The sequence below is a fragment of the Psammomys obesus genome, unplaced genomic scaffold (genome assembly GCF_907164565.1).
Source record: "Psammomys obesus unplaced genomic scaffold, mPsaObe1.curated_primary_1811, whole genome shotgun sequence".
NCBI classification, from domain to species: Eukaryota; Metazoa; Chordata; class Mammalia; order Rodentia; family Muridae; genus Psammomys; species Psammomys obesus.
This window is the reverse complement of record NW_026587216.1, coordinates 3,740,233-3,763,245: the sequence shown is the minus strand read 5'-3', so window position 1 is coordinate 3,763,245 and position 23,013 is coordinate 3,740,233. Positions and strand designations below refer to the sequence as shown.

General features: G+C 42.0%; 1 protein-coding gene across 2 annotated transcripts in view; it reads right to left on the bottom strand.

Annotated features, from left to right (window-relative positions):
- Plpp1 (phospholipid phosphatase 1) overlaps positions 1-23,013 on the bottom strand; it is a 61,854-nt gene that overhangs the window by 5,713 nt on the left and 33,128 nt on the right. Inside the window, exons 2-4 of one of the 2 annotated variants that reach the window (XM_055603504.1) lie at positions 7,895-8,046; positions 3,589-3,869; positions 474-531 (exon numbers count right to left, since the gene is read on the bottom strand). In XM_055603504.1, coding sequence (XP_055459479.1) covers positions 474-531; positions 3,589-3,869; positions 7,895-8,046 — 491 coding nt within the window. The remainder of the gene's footprint in view (positions 1-473; positions 532-3,588; positions 3,870-7,894; positions 8,047-23,013) is intronic. The other variant, XM_055603503.1, reaches the window with a different exon arrangement.

Genomic DNA, 23,013 nt, shown 5'->3' with positions numbered 1-23,013 from the left:
TGGAATGTGCACTAAGTCTGTCTTACGTTCTCGTCTCTGGTTTGGTGACAGTGGGGGTGTCCATCTTTTCTAACTCCTCCATGCCAACTTGGAATACGGCCAGGGCGCTGACCCACAGGCTAGCACTCACACCTGGCCTGGACAGCGCAAAGTCTCTGGGAAATGTTTCAGAAAACGAAAAGACACAGCTGCTCCAACAGTAGCCATAACTGCCAGCATTTCCACTCATGGCAGAGTGTAGAGGGAAAGCCATGAAGCCACTGGGCCTCCCACTCGGCAGCCTGCTCAAAGGCCACAGAAGCTTTGTACCCTGGAAGTGGGGGCACACAGGGTGCACATCAGCTCCTGAACAGGACCAGGGTTCCTGCCTGCTTCCTTTCGCTCTGTTCGACATGGGGGAAGGAAAGCACCTGTGCTCGACAGCCAGCCCATGCAGCAGCCGCCCCTGCCGCCCGCAGACATGAGGTACTTACTGCTGTGAACAGCATGCAGTACATAGAAAACGAAGAGTGGCCGGAGTAGAAGGACAGCCTAGGAGGAAAGAAGAGAACTGTTAGCCTTCTCTCCTAGAAGCTGAGGCCTTGCCCTCCCTTCCTCCCCACATGTATATTATGTATGTATGTATATGTAAATATGGGTCTGCTGATGGGTGCTCCATGTATTTTGTTAATACATACATATACACATAGATTAATGAGCACAACCTTTAAAGACGCCTAGAACGTGCACTAAGTCTGTCTTACGTTTTCGTCTCTGGTTTGGTGACAGTGGGGGTGTCCATCTTTTCTAACTCCTCCATGCCAACTTGGAATACGGCCAGGGTGCTGACCCACAGGCTAGTGCTCACACTTGGCCCAGGATATATATATATATGGGGGTTTATATCCCCCGCCTCTCTCTGGACTCCCAATCAAACCAGGACCTGCGCATGTTTGGCAAGGGTTCTACCCCTGAGCCAAGTCCTAGTCTCTTCCACATTTTGAAATTTCCTTGGCTCCAAAGATCCAAAGTAGAAAGAGATGAAAAAGGATATACATCATTAGTAACACAAACTAAAGAAAACCTCAAAAAAATGAAACAACACCATCTTTGTGCATTAGGAGGCTCAATGTTAAAGATTACACGCCACGGGGGCTGGAGAGATGGCTCAGTGGTTAGGAACGCTCACTTGGTGCTTTTTCCAGAGGACTCGGGTTAGACTCAGCATCCACATGAAGGCTCATAAAGTGTCTGTAAGCCCAGTTCCAAGTGACCTGACATCCCCCGCTCCTTGCATGGTGCATGTATGTGCATGCAGACAAGACACTCATATGCAAAAAATAAAAATAGTTAAAAAAAAAAAAAACCACAAGACACCATAAATGATTGATTGGAAGCACAATCTCAATGAAAATTCTAGCAACCTACAAATTCAAAAAATTCAATAAGCCTACAACAGAAAGGAGCCTCATTTTAAAGCCTCCTACAGAGCTGCAGTATAACACTGACAGACAGGACACAGATTAATAAAATACCCTGAGCGTCAACAGACCCACATTTATATAGTTTATTTAAAAAAAGCACTAGTAAAATTTAAAACAAGACGGATTTGTCAATAATGATGAAAACACTTTACTGTCCATGGGAAAAATAAATACTCTTTCCTTACATTATACACAAAAATAAATTCAAATGCTGAACCTACCAACTGTAAAAGCTAAGCTTAAAGACTGCACAGAGCTGGGCATGCTGGCACACACTTTCAATCTCAGCACTCGGGAGGCAGACAGATCGATGCCACTTTGAGGCCCACCCACCTGGTCTACAAAGTGAATCCAGGGGAGCCTGGGCTTGTTACACAGAGAAACCCTGTCCCGAAACACCAAAACACAAACAAGTAAAAATGTAGATTGCACAGGAGGGAACAGATTCATTAGGATCCAAAACCACACAGCATGAAAGCTAACAGGGTTTGCTGGGAACATTCCAGAGGGTGGGAAGATGGCTCAGACGAAACGGGGCTTGCCACTCAAGAATGAGGACTGAGGCCTACACTCCCAGCATGGGAATGAGACCAGAGGACCGCTGGGGCTCTGGGGCCAGCCAATCTCGTGGAATCAGCTCAGCACACCTCAAAGAGACACTGCCTCAAAAAAGAAGGTGTACAGTAACCGAGGAATACACATGATGCTGACCTCTGACCTCCACATGCACACACACAAACAGTACACATAACAGAAATGGTCTTAAAAGTACATATTTTTATACTTCAAAGAATATCAATAAGAAACAAAAACCAAGCAACAGAATTGAGAAAATCTTTCAAAATATGCCTCAAGAGGGGCATTTATTAGAACTTAGAACAAGGAACCCTTTTTTTTTTTTTTTTTTTTTTAAATAAGAACCAGAGTTGAGCAGAGATTTCCAGATGACAGGGCCGAAAGGACAACGGCTACAGGGAGACGCCCGGCAGCACTATTTTATGGATGAACTACAAATGGAAACCACTGACATACAGGAGCCCTGCAGGATGGCTACAAGAGAGACCAATAACAAATGACAGCAAGGACTTGAAGCAACCACAACTCTCACACGTGCCTGGGAAGAATGCAAAATAGCACAACTACTTGGCTGCTTGGAGCTGCAGCAACACACACACTGTTTGCTCAGTATTTCTACTCCTGGGTATTTATTCAAATAAAATGAAAGTATATTACATGCACACAGATGTTTATAGCAGCTTTTATTTGATTTCACTTTTATTTTTTGAGACAGGGTCTCACTGTGTAACCCTGGCTGGCCTGAAACTCACAGAAATCTACCTGCATCTGCCTTCCCAGAGCTGAGATAAAAGCTGTGTGCCACTGTTCCCAGCTGAAGCTTTATTTTTCATAGCCCAAAATTAGAAACAATCTAAATGTCAGTCGGCATTGAGATGATTAGATTAATAATCGGTAATAACCTCCTAGAACATGGACGAACAAGGAAACTGAGATGTTAAAAGAGAAGGCAGATGCATGCAGTTCTCAGTGAACGATCCCACATACAATATCCTAGAAAACATGGAACTGTAAGGACAGAAAGTTGACCCAAAGTTGACCCGGGGGCTGCTTTGGACTGACACAGGCTCAGACAAAAACCTGCTGCAATGGAAATATTCAAAACTTTAATTTAGGATGGACAGATTTCATGTATGTAAATTATATGCCAGTAAAGCTCTGCATACAGACTGTTCACTTACAATTTTGTTTATTTCACTACAGTAAAGCAATACTCACTGAGCAGAAGAAATGTTGGGCCACTGAGCCATCTCTCCAGCCCTTGCACCAGCATCTTAAGAAAAAAGTTTCCTAACCCTAAGGAAGTGGTCTAGGTTCATCTTACATTCACATACATCATAATAAATGGACATAACAGCATCATGGCTGCAACGGTGGAATATGGAAGGAGAACTGGGGTTAAGGGTGGTTCATAATGCCACCCTCATCCCTCTGCCTGCACTAGCTTCTCTTTCCAAAGTGGTAGGCAGCTCCTCTCCGGGTCATCAGAACCCTGTAGCCAGCAGCAAACACTCGGAGCTCCAGGATGCACCTGAGATCTGGCACTCACCTGCCCTCCCTGACTTTGTCTGCACTCCCTTGGCAGATGTAGTTCTCAATATAGCCATCACTGCAGTTGATCTTTGACCAATCTGGGTTGCACACAGCCAAGAAGTGAGGCCGCAGTCTGCCCACGGAATATTTGGCAATGTCAGTCAGGGACTGACTGGCGGCTGCGCCAAACAAAAAGGCTCCTACAGCTTTGTAAACAGTGGCTATATAGTGATTGTTGACAAAGGAATTCGATCTCAAGCCATTAAAGTAGACAGACAGACATTCTCCAACAACCATCTGAAAAAGACAGAAAAACAGGATGTTAAAACAACAAGCAGGCACTTTAAACAAACAAAAAGAAAAGCAAGTGTTAAGTTGTAAATGATCTTTGCTTTAACAGTTTCCCCCTTTACTGTAGTCAATTTAGGACATCTGGTTCTAAAGTGACAAAGCAGCAGTGCCTGCAGCTGGCCTGCTGAGAGCATGGCTGAGCCGAAAGCAGCCAGCGAGCAGTCTGTATGGAGAACTGCCCTGGTCCTCCTCTTGTATTCAAATAAACTGAGTTTCACAGCTGCAGCACAGGCCCCAAAAGACAATAGCAGCTCATTCTAAGAACACAACTCCCCCATGAGGCTCCTCCCCATACACCCGTTTAAATTCTATCAGTCTCAATTTCTTCAGACATTCCTTTCAGTCAAAGACATCCATCATATTAAAAAGAGAAAAACCATTTTAGGGAGTAAAAAAAATGCAGGATAAACCAGGCATGGTGGCACATGTTTGTAATCCCAGCATTCCAGGAGGCAAAGGAAGGCTGATCTCTTGAATTTGAGGCTAGCCTGGTCTACAAAGCAAGTTCCAGGACAGCCAGGGTTACACAGGGAAACCCTGTCTCAAAAAAAAAAAAAAAAAGAAAAGAAAAGAAAAAAAAGAAAGAGAAGAAAAAAGGAAAAAATACAGGATACAGCCCAGATCAAGGTCTGAGGCAAAGGGCAGCACTTCAGCCACGGTCTCCAAGTTCTACCTTCCAGAAGGCTCAGGGAAAACCAGGCTCCTTAAGGAGTCCTACTAACAGACCAAACTAATACTTGGGACTCCTCCTTCTCCTGGGCCATTTCAAATGATTCCTCACTTATTTTTTTTACTACTTTATAAAAATGTAGTTATGATATATATACATATATAAAATATATATTAAAAAGTCTTCCCGTAAGCATGCTATGACTGCTACCTTAGTCAATCTCTCTCTCTCTCTCTCTCTGCCTGTGTGCGTGTGTGCGTGTGTGTGTGTGTGTGTGTGTGTTGTGTGCACACCAGTATAATGTAATGAGCTTATAGCTCAACAGCTTCCCAGGTTCACCAGCCAACATCCTGAGAAATTCAAACACTGAATGTCCCACTCTAAGTACCAGCATTTGCTGGTTCAATAAGGCCAGAGGATGCATTCTATGGGCCTGTGATTTACATGCTTAGGAAACAGGAAGCTTGCTCACTGCGGGGCGGGAGGGAGGTGGAGAGCTGTCCAGCCACGCTTCCTTTAAGACACCCACATGCTTCTCTACCTCACCCTACAGTTCTGCAAAGCAGTCAAACATGTCCGATCAGGGAGGGACTGACAGTGTGCGGAGCCAACCACGACACAGGTGACACAATGGCCGCCTCTTAGTGGAATCTCAAGGGTCTGCTGCCAGCAATTCTTTCCTCATCTGGCTCAACAGCTCCTAGAGTCCCCAGTCACAGTCTTACAACTTTGCCAACTAGACTATGCATTCTGTAAAGCAGGGCTGCTTTCTTACCTGTCAATAGAAAGCTAAAACTGACACCGGAGCCTAAAATCGGAGGTGCCAACTAACTTGAACTGAAGGGGTAAAAGTCAAACCCCTTCAACACATTAGGTTCACAAACATAGTCTCCATGTTAATGAATTCATGAAACTCTTCTCCAGAGACTGGGTCACAGGGCAAAGGAACTGAACTTGTGGCCATCGCGCCCACAGTACCTTGCTAAGGGTCACTCTTGCCAACCTTCACTGGCCCTGTTTTAAGGATATACTGCCTCTTCGGGCCAGTAAGAGGGTTCTCCCAATGGGCTGCTAGTGAGAACAGATTTCTCTAGCACTTTCTGGAGTTGATCTTTGGTGGTGGGAGGGAACCGAGGGTAATCACCAACCATGACTTAGCAGCAGGGACCCCCACGCCTCAGAACTGAACTATCTTCCAGAATGAGGAGCTTCCCTGTCACGCTCAGCCCCAGATGCAGGCAATGCAGTCCCTGCTCTGCCACGGACGGAGGAGCCCAGTTTTCTGATTTCAGAGCACAGGCAGAGTACCAGCTGACCTACACAAGTAGTGGGTGTAAAAGAAAACTTGTACTGGGATGTCAGGAAGGCTCTAATGCTGACAAGTGCTTATTTTTTGTTCCTCTTTGAGAGAAACAGCCAAAAGAAGCTCTAAATCAAGATTTCTCTATTTGATCTGCATATGACGGTCATATTCTTCAATTCACTTTAATACTTTGTCCTGCCCTTTGATCCATTATTCTTTGTTCTTAATCTTTGGTCAAGTCTACGCCTAAGCCAACAGTGGCCTTCTAAGTCCTACAACTCAAAGTACTTCTCAGATTTCACTTACTTAAGACATTGAGGATATGACAAATTATTGATGCACTAAAGAGAATGTTTTGGGGAATGAAGCAAAATCTTTATAAAGGGATCAATTTTCTAAATCTTGCTTCACTCAGATTTTATCACCAATATGATTACAGATCATCTGCAAGTCATGCCAAAGGCCTGGTGCAAAGTCTAAATCAATACATTTGTTTTTTAAAATGATTTACCCCCCCACACACACAAACACGATTTACTTTCTAATACATAAAATTTAATTTATACAACTCTGATTAAGGAGTGCCTGAAAAAGACTGAATTAACAAGTAAAACAGAATTATTTTAAATTGGCACATGAAGCTGTTGTCCTAAGCAAAGTTTGTTCCTGCTGACACTAATTTAAAAACAGGAGCTGATAGTACTTTTGTTTTTGTTGTGTGTGTGTGTGTGCGTGCGTACACGTGTGTTCATGGACATGTGAGTGGAAGTCAGAGAACAACGTGCAGGGGTCAGCTATCTTCTTTCACCACGGGGGGCCCTGGGATTGAACTTGAACTTAGGTCCTCTTTGGCAGCAAGTGCCTTTACCTGAGGAGCCATCTCACCTGTCCATTAAACAGTGCTCTTATAGCATCTTTAAAAAAGTAATGTGTGCTTCAAGGATCTTGATTCACATGAATTTATTTGTTATTTTGCTAAATGTAAAGACAACTGTGCTGAGAGTCTTACATGTGTCTCTGTGGGCATGCCACATTTACAGGTGCTCACAGAGGCCGGAAGAGGCTGTCAAACTCTCTGGGGCCAAAGTTACACGTAGTTGTAAGCCACTCATAACCCAGTGATCCTAGACACACCAGTCTATGTCTCCAGGTCCCTCTCTTCCTCCTCTGCTTTCTCTCCTTTCATGGCCTAGTCAGTCTGGGCTAGTCCAGATGCCTCTCTGTCTGTGCTCTTACTTTTTATTTACAATAAAAACATCAACCACTTAGCAGTCGTGTCCTCCTTTAGTATCATTCAAATAAAGTATATTTTGATTACACTGACCACTAGGCTCCTCCCAAACTACCCCCGTGGATGCGCGTGTTTGTTTCACGAGACACAGCTGATTGGGTGTAAGGGCCTTAACAACGGCCTAGCACTGCACTCTAGGCCGTACTCCTTCAGCCCGCGGCCTGAAGCACTAGACACCAGCCCCCGCCGTAGCTCAGTCAGTGTTGCCTTTGGTGCTTAGTAAACTCCTCCCACACCCACTGCTAATCACAGAACTGAAGCTTTTCTCTCTGTTTATGGCAGTATTTGAAATTCTTCTAAAAAGAAATGAGTTGAATAAGGTTTTAACATCAATTAGCAATTTTTCCTGTCTAGATCTTAGTACTATAGAACAAGCTATTTACAGTTATGAGATCCAGTGCATTAAATATGAGAAACACACTGCTATGACATTCAATAATTAATCACATAATTACTGAGACAGTAGCAAACCAGAACTATAAAGGCACAGTGACATAAAAATTAGCATTAAATCTACATATGCCCAGTTAGGATTTAATTACATATTTTTACTCTTGACCTCATTTAAATCTACCATAAAATAACCTTCTATTGAAGTTTAAAAACAAATCCTGAGGGGAATATGCATTTCATTATTAACAAACCATCACAAGAATAAGGCATGTGTGTTCAAAAGTTATAAACTTGGAAAAACAGATTTAACTTACAACGATAATACTGAATGGAATGATTATTCCACCTAATAACCCATAAGGTATGGTGTCTTCTTTGTAAGGGTACTTGATGGATTCATCATTACAGAACACTCCTCGTTGGAAGGGGGTATGCCTTGAAGAAAGAATTGCAAAAGGCAATCCAGCTATCAAAAGGGAATAAATAAAAATATCATTAAAAGCTGTCAAAACTGATCAATGGCAACAACCACCCGAGAGACTTTAAAAATGCAATTGCTATGAAAGTGAGGAAGAGCACACATAAGGAGGAAATACAGAATGCATGCAGCGGGAGTTAGAAGGATCGCAATGGAGGGTAAATGTGCTTTTTCTACAGGAAACAACACTTCAAAGTTCTGTCAGCCAGTTTAACACAGGTGTCCAACCTTTGCTCCTACTCAAATACATTAAACTGTGGGAAGTCTCTTCTCAAGCTCTTGTCTTTAATCAACCAGGTTTCCTGCACTTTCTTAACCTGTCTGTCATGGAATTTGTTTCTGAAAAAAAAGAAACACTCTAACATACCCCATTTTATCCTTTTTCAAAAACTACAACATTTAGACAGGTCAGCATCACAGCTAGGTTACAACAGTATCTAAAGGACCTATTCATTTGTTTCTTTCTATTATCCAGAGAATATTTAGAGCTGCCTTGGAATGAACCCTGAGGTTGAATCAACTTTCTTACTACAGCCAACGGCGTCAAGCATAAAACCACCTAATACACACTTGCTTTGTCATTCATGTTTTTTGCGAAGATGATGTTTTACACTCACCTCTAAAAATCTTAAGTTTTGTCTAAATGTAAATTTCAAAAATTCAGTTCATGTTATTAAATATGGCCAATTTATTAGTCACAGCTTTCCGCTTTGTAAATAAAGATGCCATTCAGCAGACGCCCTCAGCAAGTCCACATCAAGGCTGATCCAAGTATGCAGGCTCTCGCTTAGGTGGCCCATCTGCACGGAGCCTCTCACCCACTGAGCTGGCTCGCCACAAAGCACCAAGCCCTGATGGTCACTTAAAAGTTTTCATTAGTCCACTACAGCCTAAGACTGAGTGACAACCAAGTCTCTGTCCAAACCACAGGTGTCAAAAAGGAGCAGATACAATCACATTTTTTATTGCTAACTCATCTACTTATCTTCCCATTTTCATTTAGACATTGAATCATGAACCAAAGGACATTTCTTTATGTGAATCAATCTGCCAGTAATATCTGCCAACTCTTGAAAAACCTTTCAAATGCCGCAAGATTCCCAAAGCCTTATTTCTGATAAAGACTATTCTTAAAGAAGAGTTACACTACAGCGGACTTTGCTAAGCTACCCTTTCACTACCTGCTCTTGCTGAATTCAGACTCTCCTCACTCACGACCCGCTTGCAGTCAGGGCACCGGATGAAATGTCCAAGCCTTTGCCATAGAGCACAACCTCAGGAGATTTACAAACTGTTCGTACTTATCAACACAACGTAGGACACGGGGCTAAATGCACAGGGCTGAGGTTCTAGTTGTTGCCTGTCCTACTTAATACCTGACCACCTGACCGCCAAACAATTACAATATTTTCACTGAACAGACATTCATGTCACATTCACCATTATTTCTATGGTTCATTTTATTTGTGAGAACTCTGCACAAAATACTAGAAACTTTTACTGTCTACACAGCACATTTCTGAGTTGGTTGCGGTTTTTTCAATAAGTATTGCTTCCTTCTGTAGTAAGATACTTAGTACAGAAATTAAACATAGATCATTAGCATTCAAAACTCTTTAGGCTCTATATCTGTAGTATAAAAAAAACTTCGTATTAATAGCCTCACATACTGAAAAATATTTATATGCATATCCATTAACACTAAGATTTTTCTCCTTTGGCCACAAAAAAAAAAAAAAAAAAAAATCACAATAGAGAGCACTCTTAAATTTTTTTAAGAAATATTTATTTATTTTATGTATATGAGTGTTCTATCTGCATTTACATCTGCCAGAAGAAGAAATCAGTTCACATTATAGATGGTTGTGAGCCACCATGTGGTTGCTGGGAATTGAACTCATGACCTTTGGAAGAGCAGACAGTGCTCTTAACCACTGAGCTATCTCTCCAGCCCCAGCACTCTTAAATTTACAGGGAAAAAAAAGTTTGTATTTCTCAAGATGGAGGAAAAGAGAAGGAAATTTACATACAAGTGTGATAGTCTATTTTAAGACACAGGAATGTGTGAGCGGGTAAACACTGAATACACTGTGTAAGCATCCTCAGTGCTCTCAGGACTACAAAGCTGAGGAAAGCACAGCACATAATCTCCCCGGAAAAAGAACAGAAAAGGAAGCTAGTGGGCCTGGTCCGGAGGCTGGAGTGTTTAGAATGTGAATCCCAATGAAGGGGTGTAGGAGGGAAAGAAAATACAGAATGGGCGATTTCCTTAACTGCACAGGAGAAAGATAATGTACCGGAGGGACATGACACGAAAAACAATTACAGAGTAATGGTGGTATTAAAAACATGAGCAAAGAGACCCAGTAAGAGGGCCTGGCTGAGCTGAGGGGAGGTCTGGATGGAGGAGCATCAAGTGTGAGTCAGAAGAAAGGAGTGTGTCAGATGTGGAGGGAGCCTAGTTGCAATGGGAGGCAATGGCCAGGCTTCAATAAGGGGTTTCAATAAGGAGAGAGGGCAGAAAGCAGACTAGAGCGGTTTGGTTGTAAAGCATGAATCTACCACAAATGTACACTAGTCACAATCTGAGTTCAGAAGGCCTCGGGGTATTTTTTATTTGGTAATAACCAATCCCTGTCACCATCACAGAAACCTATGCAGCAGCTTCATTTTCATTAAACTCAGTACAGGCCAGCCACAGGTGGTCACTGACCCACTTAAGACTCAAAAGGATGAATTTGTTCAGGTGCTTCTGGAACCTCTCAGAAATACAAGACTGAATCCTTCTGGGCTGGTACACAGCGCTGACCCACATACAGAGGCTGAGGACAAAGCACATTTACAGAGAAAGAAGTGACGAGCTGACCCTCTCTAGCACAGAATGGAAAAGGACGCTTTGGTTCCCCAGTGCCAGCAGACCTCAATGGTCCCACTATCTCAGGATGCTGAGTACCTTGTATCTGTTTCAACAAACAACAAGAAAACAGTTTCTACTCCTTGCAACAATCCTAATGTAACCATTCTTCCAACAGGGACAGCACAAAGGTTGCTTTTAGTTTTTGGTTAATCTATACAGTGTGGGGAACATTCCCAATTCAAGTCCTTGTTTGTATTTCTAAATATTTCCTTAGAACACTTTATGTAACATTAAAATTACATATATAAAATTACATACGAACAGTAACATTTTGACCATTTATTTCCGCCAAGACATAACTGTACAGTACTAATTTACTCTATCAACCAAAATGCACAAGTATGGAAAAACTGAATATTTTAAGTAAACAGTCGATGCTATCCTTGACATATGACATCCAAGGCAAGAATGAAAAAGTTGTTTTCATTGTTGTCAGTTCAACTCAAACATCCTTTCACATGTTCAAATGAAACATCCAGTAAGACTGCATCCCTTTTTTTAAAAAAAAAAGTCTCTTTTGATAATTTCTCAAATGACTACATACGCCAATATTCTTCTTAGTATTTTAGCTCGGTGTGGAGAATGTCAGGGTAACCCTTTTGAGGGCACATAGGAAATGGCGAGTGAATCGCCAGCGACGCCTACGACTCCTCAAAAGGTCCTGACCCACTGCACACAGTTGTCGATCCACTAGGGACTCCTAGCACACTAGTGAAGTCTCAAAATGGATCCAAGGCTAGGGCGGTGACTGCCTCCCCCTTATGGAAGTCTTCTGAGGTGCCCTTGTCTGGCCCCCATCTCCCACATTCTTTTAGCTGCACCAACCTGATTGATTGTTACTGGTGCTTGAGGCTAGCTAGCATGGGACATATAAAGCACATGTACTCAGACCTTGGAACCGTAAAAGAAATACTTCTAAACTGTTTTAGTTAGAAACTTTCAGCAAAACTGAGAAACTGGTTAAAAAACTTTTATGGGGGGGGCACTTAACCGGGCAGTGGTAGCAGGAGGCAGAGACGGTGAATCTCTGAGTTCAAGGCCAGCCTGGTCTTCAGAGTGAGTCCCAGGACAGCCAGGGCTGCACAGAGAAACCCTCTTGAAAAAAAACAAGGAAACCTCTTCTAGCATTAGTGAAATGCAAATACCTCCAACAAGTTAATGTTTTAAGGTTATCAAAACATAATCTACACACACCCAGAATCCAGGCTGTGGCATACACATTCTGCTCCCTTTTTATACAGTATGCCACTTCATGGATATAAAACATATCAGATGCCGGAGAGAGACTGATTTGCAACTCCAGAGCCTACAGCAGCAGGTCATTAAAGGGCACACTGCTTCAGAGCTAACCAAAGCAGGCACTGATGTCAAGGGACTAGCTCTCTTGAAAGTCAAAGGGAGAACCACCTCAAACGTCCAGAAGACAATGACCTCATTAGAATACTCAGTTTTCACTGGGCAAAGGAGGTGTCTGCTTGCAAAAATATTTCAGCAGTCATATTCTCAATGTCTGCATGGGATTGTGCTTGAAGGCTCCAAGCCCAACATTACATTCTCAGTGTCTGCATGGAGGTGCGTGAAGGTTGTAAGCCCAAAGAGCCCACAGTAGATAAAGAATCAATTGTTATTTCTGCCACCTGCCTGTAACCCTGGGCTCAGCAGACATTTGATAGATGAATGTATTTAGTCTACCTGCTCTATTAGGTCACTTGGAAATCTACCTTTGTTTATTTACCAGCGAGAAAAATTCCAAATAAAAACGGGTCAATTCTGAAAATATGAATTGGATTTTTAACTGATTACTTAGCTCACTCGAAAAATGTGTGCTTATACACAGGCACTGAGAAAAACTTGTCTAAAGATGCAGGAATCTGAAAGATGACCAAGCATCTGAAGGATGACCAAGCTTGAAAAGACAGTCAAAACAGTATCACCATGACTGAGGTCTGTTTCCCCTTGCTTAAATGTAAAATAATCAAACTGCAAGGACTTCTTGAGAATTTATCCAATTACACTAGCCGGTTCATATGTGAATGGAAGGGAACTCGGGCACGTGGAGAATGAGAAAATGTACTTCAAGAGACAGAGTAAGTCAGAAACAAAGATAATTACTGAACTTCTCCAAAACACAAGAACCAGAGGCACTGGGATAATCCAAAAACTCAAGATGACACAGAAGACCAGGAAGTTCCAAGCTAGCCTCCATAGCATAGTGAGACACTATCTCAAAGGGGGAAGAGACAGGATGTTGTAAATTAACGAATATCTCCTACAGATGAAAATATTTCCTCTCCTCTAAGCACTTCAGAACTGTGACCTTACATGTACTATGCTATTTCCATGCAGCAGGAATAGATAATCTGGAGTACACTTCTTCAGTAATGTTCTTTACTAAAGACAAGGTTTTAAAACTTTGAAAAAAGAATTCCTTTCAGACCCACAGTGGCCTTTTGAGTTGGAATGGTCCCATAGGCTCATATATTTGAATGCTTGGCCATTAGGGAGTGGTTCTACTAGATAGGGATTAGGAGGTGTGGCCTTGTTGGGGTAGGTGTGGCCTTTTGAAGAAAATGTGACACTGGGGGTGGGCTTTGGGGTTTCAAATGCTCAAGCCTGACCTCCTCCTGCTGCCTTCAGATCAGCTGTGGCTGCCATGCATACCTGCGCGCCACCACGGTCCCTGTCATAAGGACAAGGGACTAACCCTCTGAGACTATAAGCCAGTCCCAAATGTTTTCCTTTGTCCCAGTTGCAGCCATCATGGTGCCTCTTTACAGCCACAGAACATTGGCCAAGTGCAAATTATTAACTACTTTAATTTCCTTTACGAAGTCTTAAAGACCTGGGTAGCGATTTAATCTAAACACATTCAACTTAATTCAATATGCAGACCAAAAGACTAAGCACTCATATCTTAGCAATTCCAGATACTTAAATGTTATCTTTGTCAACATTAAGGTACATTTCATTACAAAAGCTAATAATACATCAGAGTGAGGTCTTAACGTTCTGAAATCATCTTTACCTATGAAGAAATCATTCAAGTCAGCTCAACAATGATCTGAGATCCCACTGTACCCGCTCATTAATTAGGGGTCAGGGACAGTCTGGAACTGCTCTGACTGTGGTCAACTGCTTAGATTAAGCCGAAAATAGCCAACAGGACTTGCTGGCGGATTGACTCAATGGGAGTGTATGAAAGAGTGTGGGAAGAAAGTTGAACAAGCCATGTACAGCTGCATTAACTGAGAACTGCAAGCCTGGAAATGGAGCAGGGAAAGGGGTGCGTCTGCTGGAGCTTCGTAGAGTAGAGGATAGGTGCCTGGCATATCTGCAGCATAGGGAAGACGTTAAGGCTAAAGATACACATTTGACACAGAAATTGTATTAAAGCCATGAAATCAAATCAGGCCATGGAAGAAACAAGTACAGAGAAGAAACGAAGGCCCACTGATGATCCCAGAGCGCTCCAAATGAAATGTTCATGAAGAGAATCCTCACAGAGGAGAATGCAGAAACACAAGCAAACAAATTTTTGTTTGTTTTGGGGGGGTTGTTTTTCAAGATAGTGCTTGTCTGTGTAGCCCTGGCTGTCCTGGAACTTGCTCTATAGCCCAGGCAGATCTCAACCTCAGAGATCAATCTGCCTCTACCTCCAGGTTCTGGGACTAAAGGTGTGTACCACTACGGCCAGGCCAAATAATTTAAATATATATTTGTATATTTATATATACAGAAAGAAATGGGGGAGGAGGAATGCATGGATCTGCTAAGGTGGAACTAAACCTTGAAAAATACAGAAAAACCCAAGGGATGTATTCCAAAATCCTAAAACAGCAAGTGTAGAAAGATCATAGGGTATAAAGTCAATACAAAATTTGACTCCACTTCAATATACCTGTAATGAGCAGTTAGAAACCAAAAACTAAATTCCCCGTGCCATCCATAATTGTTCAGCATAGTACAACACTTAGGTATAAACCTAACAAAATCCACGAAGCATCTCTACACTGAAAACTACAAACGCTGGTGAAGAACTCAGGATCCATCTAACCATACCGATAACTAGAAAGCTACGGTGCTTTTATGGCCTGGAAGACAACCAGGTGATTGTATTTCTCCTCTCCAGAATGATCTGCAGGTTCAGCACACTTTTTTTTTTCTTCAGACATTAACAAAGCTACACACTTTATGTAAAACTTATACAGAAAGGAAAAAAATAGATAAGTAAGAAATTATCTGGGAAAAAAAATGAAATTTGAGGAACCACTCTGAATTTTGTACAAATAACCCCAACCAACCAACCAAAAAACCCTCAGTGGTATCCATATAACTATTTTTCTTTTAACCACTCAATTTTAAGTCAGCTGATATGTGTTTTAACCATTCAACATACAGCTACAGTGTAAACTGGTGTGGTAAGAGTAGACACAGATAATATTAAAGTAGGAAGAGTCCAAGCAAATATAGCCAACCTATTTTATACAGGCTAAGATTCTTAAAAAAGCAGTAAAATGGGGGGAAAGAGTCAAAAAGGCATTAAAGTAACAAGCCATTGTCCTCGGGTTTCTTTTGCTGCAAAGAAATGCCATGACAAAAAGGCAAGTTGGTGAAAAAAGGGTTTGTTTGGCTTACATTTAGAGGAAGTCGGGACAGAACTCAAGCAGAGTTGGAACCTGGAGGCAGGAGCTGATGCAGAGGCCATGGAGGAGTGCTGCTCAGTGGCTTGCTCCCCACGGTTTGCTCAGCCTGCTTTCTTATAGAATCCAGGACCACCAGCCCAGGGATGGCCACACCCACCATCCACCATAAGCTGGGCCCTCCCCTACTGCTCACTAATTGAAAAAAAAATGCCTTCAGCTGGATCTCATGGAGGCATTTTCTCAACTGAGGCTCCTTCCTCCATGATAACTCTAACTGGTGTCAGGTTGACACAAAACCAGCCAGTACAGGCATCAATAAACAAAAAAACAAAACTGAGGACAATGTATCCAGACTACAGGAATCTCTCTCCAAATCCACAGTGAAAACTTCCTTAGAGCTTTGTATGTATGTTAAAGAACATGAACTGGACATAGTCACTACTCTCATACAGGGCTCAACACAACTTCTGTTGATGGGGGGGTACAAGCATCACATTTGCAGAATTAGTAGTCACGAAAGGACTTTTCTACGGAGATTTAGAAACTAGTCAATTCTTAAGGATTTTTCAGAGCTTTAAGCACTCCTGACAATAATGTGTGGTCAGAAGTGGGATCTTTACAGGGTCGTAAGAACATAATTAACCTGCCCCTCAAAATTACACTTCCTGCTCAGCATGATGGCTCATGACTGTAACACTGGCATTCTGAGGGTAAGGGAAACAGGCCTGCAAAATCAATGTCAGCTTGGGGTACATAATGAGCTCCTAGCCTAACTGGCCTACAAGGTGAAACACTGTCTCAGAGACAGAAAACAAATGAATCGTTTCCAAGAGGAATCTATCAGGCCTAGAGTCCGGGAGCAAACACTTGGATGAAAATGGTTTAAATTTGTCCTTGCAAATGATAGTTTCTGCCTGTCCACCACACAACCCCTGCCCCAAAATGAATTTCTACAAAGGACACTGACTCATCATCATCATTTTACATCCCAAATGCAGTTTCTCTCTCCTCTCCTCCTACTCCTTCCTCCCACCACTTCCCCTTCCCTCCATCTACACCTTCTCCCTTTCTCTTCCGGCCGGAGGCCTCCCATGGATATCAACCAGCTCTGGCATATCAAGTTGCAATAGAGTAGGCACAGCCTCTCCTACTGAGGCTAGAAGATGCAGGAAAGGAGAAAAGGGTCCCAAAGGCAGGCAACAGAGTCAGAGACAGCCCCTGTTCCCTCTATTAGATCAACTTAAAGACCAAGCTTCACAAATGCAACATGTGTGCACAGAGCCAAGGCGAGTCCCGTGCAGTCTCTGGTTGGCTGTTCAGTCCCTGTGAGCCCCTATAGGCCCAGGTTAGTTGATTCTGTGGGTTTTCTTGTAGACTCCTCTGGCTCATTCTTATCTGGGAGGTTTGGAATGTCAAATCAAGAAAATATAGCTTTCTGACACACATCTTTCCACATATCAAGAATAGTTAACTTCATTTTAATTGTTTACTTCATTTTTATCTTGTATACTTTTATTTATTAAGCTATTCCTTATCTTCTAATTTAAAAAATGTAACTTAAAGATGTAAGTATTGATCAATATGAATTTAAATATAATTTTATATGTATACATAGATTTTATAACTGTTACTACAATAAGCCAACTTTTAAATTTTATGTTTTTACTTATTTCTTGAGAATTTCATCCAATATATTTCACCTTATTCTTTCTTCTCTACCAACTCCTCCCAGACCATCTCCCACCTTGCTACCTACCCAACTTCATAATCTCTCTCTCTAAAAACAAACAAACAAACAAACAAATGGAATTGGATTTGTGCTGGCTGACTACTGCACTCCTGAGCATGGGGCCTGCCCTGAGCGTGTGGTTCATATAACCATTGTCACCCCATGGAAGAACACTTGATTTTCCCTCTCCCAGCATCTATCAACTGTGAACAGCTCAATGGCTAGAGGGGAGCCTCCATGTCCACCTCCCCTCCTCCGTGTTGGGATTTTGCCTGGTTTGAGCTCATGAAGGTCTTGCACATGCTACCACAGTCTCTGCAAGTTCATAATGTACATCAGTCCTGTTGTATTTGAAAGATGTTCTTTCTTTGAAACCATCTCCTACCACCTCTGGCTCTTAACAATCTTCCTGCCCCCTCTTCTACACCATCCCTGAGACTTGAGAGTCTTCTCTAATTTTCAACAGCTAGACCCATAGTCATCAAAGTCTGTAACTGATCAAAACATAAAATCAAAAGGGACCACAGGATTTACAAGTCCAAACAGACCCAACCTGCACTAAAGCCACTGAGGTACTGAACAGTATGAGGTGGTAGGGTAAACCCCTGGCTGCTTAATATCTATAAAAGCTATAAAAGAGAGTAAACAAATATATACTTTTAATTAAATATATTCTTTTAATAAAATTTGTAATATATCTAACACAGGTCCTTATAAATTCACAATAAAATATAACCTTTTAATTGCATAAATATAAAAAGTCTGCACTGACATATTTGAACACTTCAAAACTTCCACATGTTCTACTGATAAAAAAATCAGTGAATCTGTCCATGACTTCTACCCATCCTCCTGCAAGGGAGATTTGCTCCCACTCTCACTATGGGAAAGCCATCCTTAAAGAGATCCCTCACTGCAGGAACCTTGTAACCAGACAGTGACTGAGCGCTTCCTCTGGAAAGCAGGTTGCTCTACTGCCGTGCCCTGAGCTCATGTGGACTGCTCTTAAACCACAAACAGATATACACCAACTAACAGTTTTCTTTCTACAAGTGATAAAGATCCCATTTCTTGTGATAGTGGAAACATGGATTTTTAATACTGTAAAAATTGTCATCCTTAAGATACAATAAATGCAAAAGCTTAAAGATAATTAACAAAAGGGTATTGATGTGGGCTGTTTGTTTAAAATTATTAAAGATGGCATCCACAGGAATCTGGCCACCATCTACTACTGAGTAGTTAGTAGTGTCCCAAAGATGCTCCAGAGAGCTCAGTGTGCAACATGAGCTATCTGTAGCGATGGAAAACGCTGACGCCTTTCATGAATGACTTCTCTGGGGACACTGTATTTAACTCAAAAGTATAGCACAGCCTGCACTCTAGTCACAAAGCTAGTTCCACATAAGCGGCTCCACATTTAACTTTTACTCAGTCTTTCTCAACAAAAAAAGGACTTGGAGATTTTTGGTTTGTTAAAGGAAACAACAAACTAGCTAAGGAAGATCATCAGGCTTGGCAGCAAGTTCCTTCAACTGCTGAACCCTCTCACAGCCTAGTGCAGTTCCTTCAAAACAGTCAACAGCCAGACTCAACCTGAAATCATTTCATGTCAAACCTAACGTAAACAGATGACAGGACTCCCTCAAACTTCCCTCCACTCGCTGTAACTAGTTGTGTTTCACTGGGTAAATACTGTTGTTTCTGGATATGAGGTGCTGCTGTAGACCCTGAAGAGGGGTGTCACTTACGGTATACAGTCCTTGATTACATGATACTAAATAAATTCAAGAAATATGGTTCCCAGAGCTTTAGATTTAGACCGTAGGTCTGTATTTGGAGAAAATCTTTACAGATGCTTCCAAATTCAACCTTTTGCCTTACCTCTCAGATAGCCAAAAAGGATTTGATGTATTAGAGGTCTACTGTGTAACATTTGAGTAGTAAAGGCTTCTTACACCAAATGCACTAAATAGCCTACACACATTTCTTTCTAATTTTTAACAGGCTGGTCTTAAACTCACAGAGATCCACCTGTCTCTGCCTACTGAGTGCTGAAATAAAGGCAGGTGCAACCATGCTTGACAACACTTTTTTTTTTTTTTTTTTTAAATAAGCGGCACAATAGTAGAGTCCTCTGGGGCAGGGGTGTTCAAATGTAAAAACACAAAACTGTTGTTTAAAACTGAATTTCTAAGTATGACCATGTTTTCCAAATTTTAAGCTTTAAGAAAGCTATATCCATTATTAAGCTGTCAACTCCTCCTCTTTCATGAGACTCACGAGCCCAGGAGCTACAGTTTAAAGGTAGAGTGTTTTCCTAAGAAGCATGAGGCCTCTAACATACGGCAGACCAGGGGAATTAAGGAACCAGCAGCCTGCAGTTGAGATGCAGTTTATGTAAAGTCAATAACTAGGGCCAGCAAGGGAGCTAAAAGGTAAGGGTACATGCTGCCGAGCCTGAGGACTGCAATTCAGTCCCTGAACCCACAAGGTGTAAGGAGAGAACCTATTCTCCCAAGTTGACCCCAAAGATCTACTGGAGCATGCGCACCAATCACACATGCACACTAAATAAACGTAATTTTAATTTTTATTAGTCAGCAAATTATGCAAAACTCTAAAACATATTTGACATCTCATCAGGTAATCTTCACCCTAGAAATTAATAATATTGAAGATAATTTTTGTAAAAATCCTTACTATTGTATAAGAAACAACACTGACACTTTATCAGACTATCAGCAAACTGAAAGATATATTTTAAGCCACTGTACTGGCACATGCCTTTAATCCCAGCAGCTGGGAGGCAGAGGCAGGTGGATCTCCATGAATTTGAGCCAGCTGCTCTAAATAGTGAGTTCCAGGCTAGCCAGAGCTACAGGGTGAGACCCTGTCTCAAACCCCTTCCTCCCCAAAAATATACTTAAAAATACTCACTGTGTATATCTAAGAGTGTGAGTGTGTTTGAGTGTGTGAGTGTGTGTGTGTGTGTGTGCTGGTAGTGGTAGATAGAGAACCCAGGATTTCCCACGAGCCAGGCTCAAGTGCCCTACCAGTTGTTAAGCCTCACTTTAGTTCTTAAAGCACTTTTAAGTTTACTTAAAAACTGAACAGAAATACTCGCACACCACGCCCTCTCTATTAGCATCACTCTTGGCTCCTCGTATAAATCCCTCCTTCTGGTCCAGCACATTTGGTGTACCTAAGAAGCAGTGTTAGCACTCTGGTAATAACTGAAGCCCAAGGCTCACCTCAGGGCTGGCTCTTTATGCCGCAGTTCTATGTGTGTTGCTACAGACTATACATCCACCGTCACAGCGTCACACGAAACAGTTCCACTGCCCCCGAACACTCTGCAAATATCACAAACTCAGCCAATTTCCTAGGATCTAAATTTATTTTTTTAATTTTATTTTTTTTAATTCTTTATTAATTACACTTTGTTCACTTTGTATCCCCCCTGTGGTTCCCTCCCTCCTCCCATCCCAATCCCTCCCTCCCTCCACCCTCTGTATGCATGCCCCTCCCCAAGTCCACTGACAGGGGAGGACTTCTTTTCCTTCCTTCTGATCCTAGTCAATTAGGTCTCATCAGGAGTGGCTGCATTGTTTTCTTCTGTGGCCTGGTAATGCTGCTTTCCCCTCAGGGGGAGGTAATTAAAGAGCAGGCCAGTCAGTTCATGTCAGAGACAGTCCCTGTTCCTATTACAATGGAACCCACTTGGATACTGAACTGCATGGGATACATCTGTGCAGGGGTCTTAGGTTATCTCCATGCATGGTCCTTGGTTGGAGTATCAGTCTCAGGAAAGACCCCTGTGCTCAAATTTTTTTGGTTCTGTTGCTCTCCTTGTGGAGTTCCTGTCTTCTCCAGATCTTACTGTTTCCCACTTCTTACATAAGATTCCCTGCACTCTGCCCAAAGGTTGGCCATAAGTCTCAGCACCTGCATTGATAGTCTGCAGGGCAGGGCCTTTCAGAGGCCCTCTGTGTCAGGCTCCTGACCTGTTCCCTCTTTTCTCCTTCTTCTGATGTCCATCCTCTTTGCCTTTCTGGATGGGGATTGAGCATTTTAGTAAGAGTCCTCCCTCTTGATTAGTTTCTTTAGGTGTACAGATTTTAGTAGGTTTATCCTATATTATATGTGTATATGAGTGAGTATATACCGTGTGTGTCTTTCTGCTTCTGGGATAGCTCACTCAGGATGATCTTTTCCAGATCCCACCATTTACCTGAAAATTTCATGATTTCCTTGTTTTTTATTGCTGAGTAATATTCCATTGTGTAGATGTATCACAATTTCTGTATCCATTCCTCCACTGAGGGGCATCTGGGCTGTTTCCAGTTTCTGGCTATTACAAATAAGGCTGCTACAAACATGGCTGAGCAAATGTTCTTGTTGTGTTCTTGAGCCTCTTTTGGATATATGCCTAGGAGTGGTATGGTTGGGTCTTGAGGAAGCGCTATTCCTAGTTGTCTGAGAAAGCGCCAGATTGCTTTCCAGAGTAGTTGTACAAGTTTACATTCCCACCAGCAGTGGAGGAGGGTTACCCTTTCTCCACAGCCTCTCCAGCATGTGTTGTCACTTGAGTTTTTGATCTTAGCCATAAATTTAAAAAAATAAAAGGTAAAGTTTGTAGCTTCCTCAGCTACAGTTTTCAAAATAACATTTATAAAAAAGAAAAACAAATTAATGAATATTAATGCATATGCCTTCACTTCACTTTTTCTAAAGTGACTCTCCCGCTGTCCTAGATAACTTTAACTGTCAGCTTGACACCTGAGAAGGTAGTCTCAACAGATCAGATGGTCTGGGGGCGTGGCTATGGGGACTGCCTGTGGGCATAGCTATGGGGACTAGTCTAGGAGGGCCCTGCCCTTGCAGGCAGCATCATTCCCTGCAGGAGGCCCTCCCTGAGGTGTGAGAAAGCTAGCCAAACATGTCTGTGAGACAGCAAATAGCGTCCCTCCATGTTCTCTGTGTTGAGTTCTTGCTATGGGCCTGCCCTGACTTCCTTCCACAATGGGCTGTGACCTGGAGTATCTAAACCCTTCCCTCTCCTAAAACACTGAACTTTTGGTCAGTGTTTTATCTCAGTACCAGAAAGAAAACTAGAGCACATGGGAGCTGGTATCCAAACAGCATGCTGCCCACCACACTTGGGTTTCTTTTTAAAAATTTAAAAGAAAAAAAAAATAAATCAGTCACTTTTAAAATCAAACTTTTTACCATCTAAAATCTTATTACTCATCAATTCTTATACGAGATATATATGTAGTTATGTTAAATATAAATAGTGTGTGTAAAGGAAAACAGTATCTTCTATATGAGAAATTATCCACAAATCTATTCTAGAAGTTGTAAAGAACCTTTTGCATTAGTACATAAGCCATCAGCACATTACGGGCCAGAAGCCAGCTACACATTGTTTCTTCTAGTTTGCTAGAAGTCTGTGTTAAAAGTGTTTTTCCAAGTGAGCTCTAACAACAAACTCACAAGAGTTCATACCAAGAACTCGAAGGTTCATACCAAGTTTTTCTCAGAAAATACATACCTTAGTATTACTGTTCTTCATTTCAACTGCCTAATATTTTGGTACTTATTGCGATCATTTATGTCAAAAATATTTGTTAAATTAAAAGGGCACAAAACTGAATGTGCAG